Consider the following 2145-nt stretch of genomic DNA (forward strand, 5'->3'; position numbering starts at 1 on the left):
TTAATATTTTCTGATTTTTAGGTAGACCTTAGGCTAGTTGTTGGAGCCTACTTCAGTGTGGGTTTATTTTTAAGCTCTGATTTTGTCTTAGACTGTTCATCTCATCAAGTTTTCTCAGAATTTATATTGTTTCTAACTTTCTTAAATACTTAAAGAAGCTGCCTTTGGCTTGCAGCTGTCCTTGAGTTGGTCTATAGTTGAACTGGCCTCTGTAGTTTCAGACAGAGTTGATAATGATTTTTTTTTTTTTTTAGATGGAGTCTCACTATGTTGCTTAGGCTGGCCTTGAACTCCTGGGCTCCAGCAATCCTTCCATCTCAGTCTCCCAAGTAGCTGGGACTACAGACTTGTGCCACTGTACTCAACTACTATGAATGATTTTTTTTTTATTGTTAATTTCTACTTGTTGACTCATGCATTTTCGTAGGGTTAGGAAATAAATTTTCCTAGGAACTTGAGAGTTTGGGATCTAGTGCTGCATTCTGTTTTTATTTTAAGTTGATATGAATTTGCTTTAGTTATTCTGTCTGCAAAGTACTTGCCATCTCATGACGAAGGAGATTTGTGAATTCATTGGACAAACCTGAAAGTTTCCATATTATTTGTATTTCTGCTAGAAATCTAGCAGTTCTGCTGGAATCATAGGTTCTGAAGGGTTTTGTGATTTTATTCACTGTACCACTGGCCAGCTTTGTTATGATGTTGTCTTGGAGGTTAGGTCACAACTCCTTTAGAGGTGATGTAAGTAAACCTCTCTGGATATCATCCAGGTTAATTGCCTCAACTCTCAAGATTCAAATGAGTAAATGTATATAATATTTTACAAAAGTATTTGTGTACGTGCTAAATAAAATGACAGAAAAATTAACTCTTGAGTTTTAGTCTCCTTCATTCTTATTTTAAGAGGATTTACCAGTGAGTAAGGATCTTTGAGAATACATATCCAGAGAGACTTTTTACATCCTTTTTTCTCACTGGCTTATGAATACTTGCTGTTAATGGTCATTTTTCATCTTAATAACATTGACTATATTATGTTTTTCTCCTTAAAAAAATACTAGGATTACAGTCAGACAATGAGATTCTCAAATCAGCTGTTGAACACCACAAAGTGCTCTTAGTAGAAAAGGATCGTGAATTAATACGTAAAGTACAAGCTGCCAAGGAAGAAGGTTATCAAAAACTTGTGGTATTACAAGAGGAAAAGTAAGTACTTAATTACCTTAGTTTGAGTTAAATCTCCTTGCAAATGAAAACATTTTGCTGTCATATCATCTTTATTGTTGTTCTTGTAACATAATTATCATCTGTTGTTTTAGGTTAGAACTTGAGAACAGATTAGCAGATTTAGAGAAAATGAAAGTGGAACATGATGTCTTGAGGCAATCGGAGAAGGATCAGTGTGAAGAGAAATTGCGGGCTTCACAGATGGCAGAGGAGTCGGCCAGAAGGGAACTTCAGAGTATTAGGTTATATATGCATATATATTTTAAAAATTTTCATTTTGAAATAATGTCAGAGTTACCAAAATGATGTAAAAGTAGTATAAAGAATTCTCATATGCCCTTTACCCTGATTCCCCAAATATTAACATCTTATATAACCCTATTACATTAATCAAGACTAAAAAATTAAAATTAATATAATCAGGAAATCAAATAAACATTACTGTGATCAAATGTATTGACTTTATTCAAATTTTACCAAATGTCCCACTTATGTCCTTTTTCTGGTCTAAAATGCAATCCAGGATCACACGTTGCCTTTAGTTTCCTTTAATCTGGAACATAGTAAACTTTTGATGAATTCTGGTCAGTTATTTTGTAGAATATCTCTCAATTTGGGTTTGTATTACATTCTTCATGATCTTCATGATTAAATTTAGGTTATTCATTTTTAGCAAAAAAAAAAAAAGCAAAGTCATGTTTCTTCAATGCATCATATCAGGAGATCATGATTTGTCCCCTTAACTGGTGATGTTAACCTAGATCACTGGTTGAGATGGTATCTGCCAGATTTTTCCACTGTAAAATTACTACTTTTTCCCTCCGTAATATATAGCTATATTATGGCTCCCCATATGATACTTTGAGACTATGTATATTCTCATTGTACTTTCTTATCATACATTCTTCCACTAATTTT

General features: G+C 33.2%; 1 protein-coding gene across 1 annotated transcript in view; it reads left to right on the top strand.

Moving 5' to 3' along the window:
• The window catches only part of CEP83 (centrosomal protein 83kDa), a 106561-nt gene that overhangs the window by 70609 nt on the left and 33807 nt on the right, over positions 1-2145 (top strand). The window contains exons 7-8 of the mRNA XM_012663992.1: positions 1070-1206; positions 1320-1469. Coding sequence (XP_012519446.1) covers positions 1070-1206; positions 1320-1469 — 287 coding nt within the window. The remainder of the gene's footprint in view (positions 1-1069; positions 1207-1319; positions 1470-2145) is intronic.

Source organism: Propithecus coquereli, unplaced genomic scaffold, assembly GCF_000956105.1.
Source record: "Propithecus coquereli isolate 6110/MARCELLA unplaced genomic scaffold, Pcoq_1.0 Scaffold85, whole genome shotgun sequence".
NCBI lineage: Eukaryota > Metazoa > Chordata > Mammalia > Primates > Indriidae > Propithecus > Propithecus coquereli.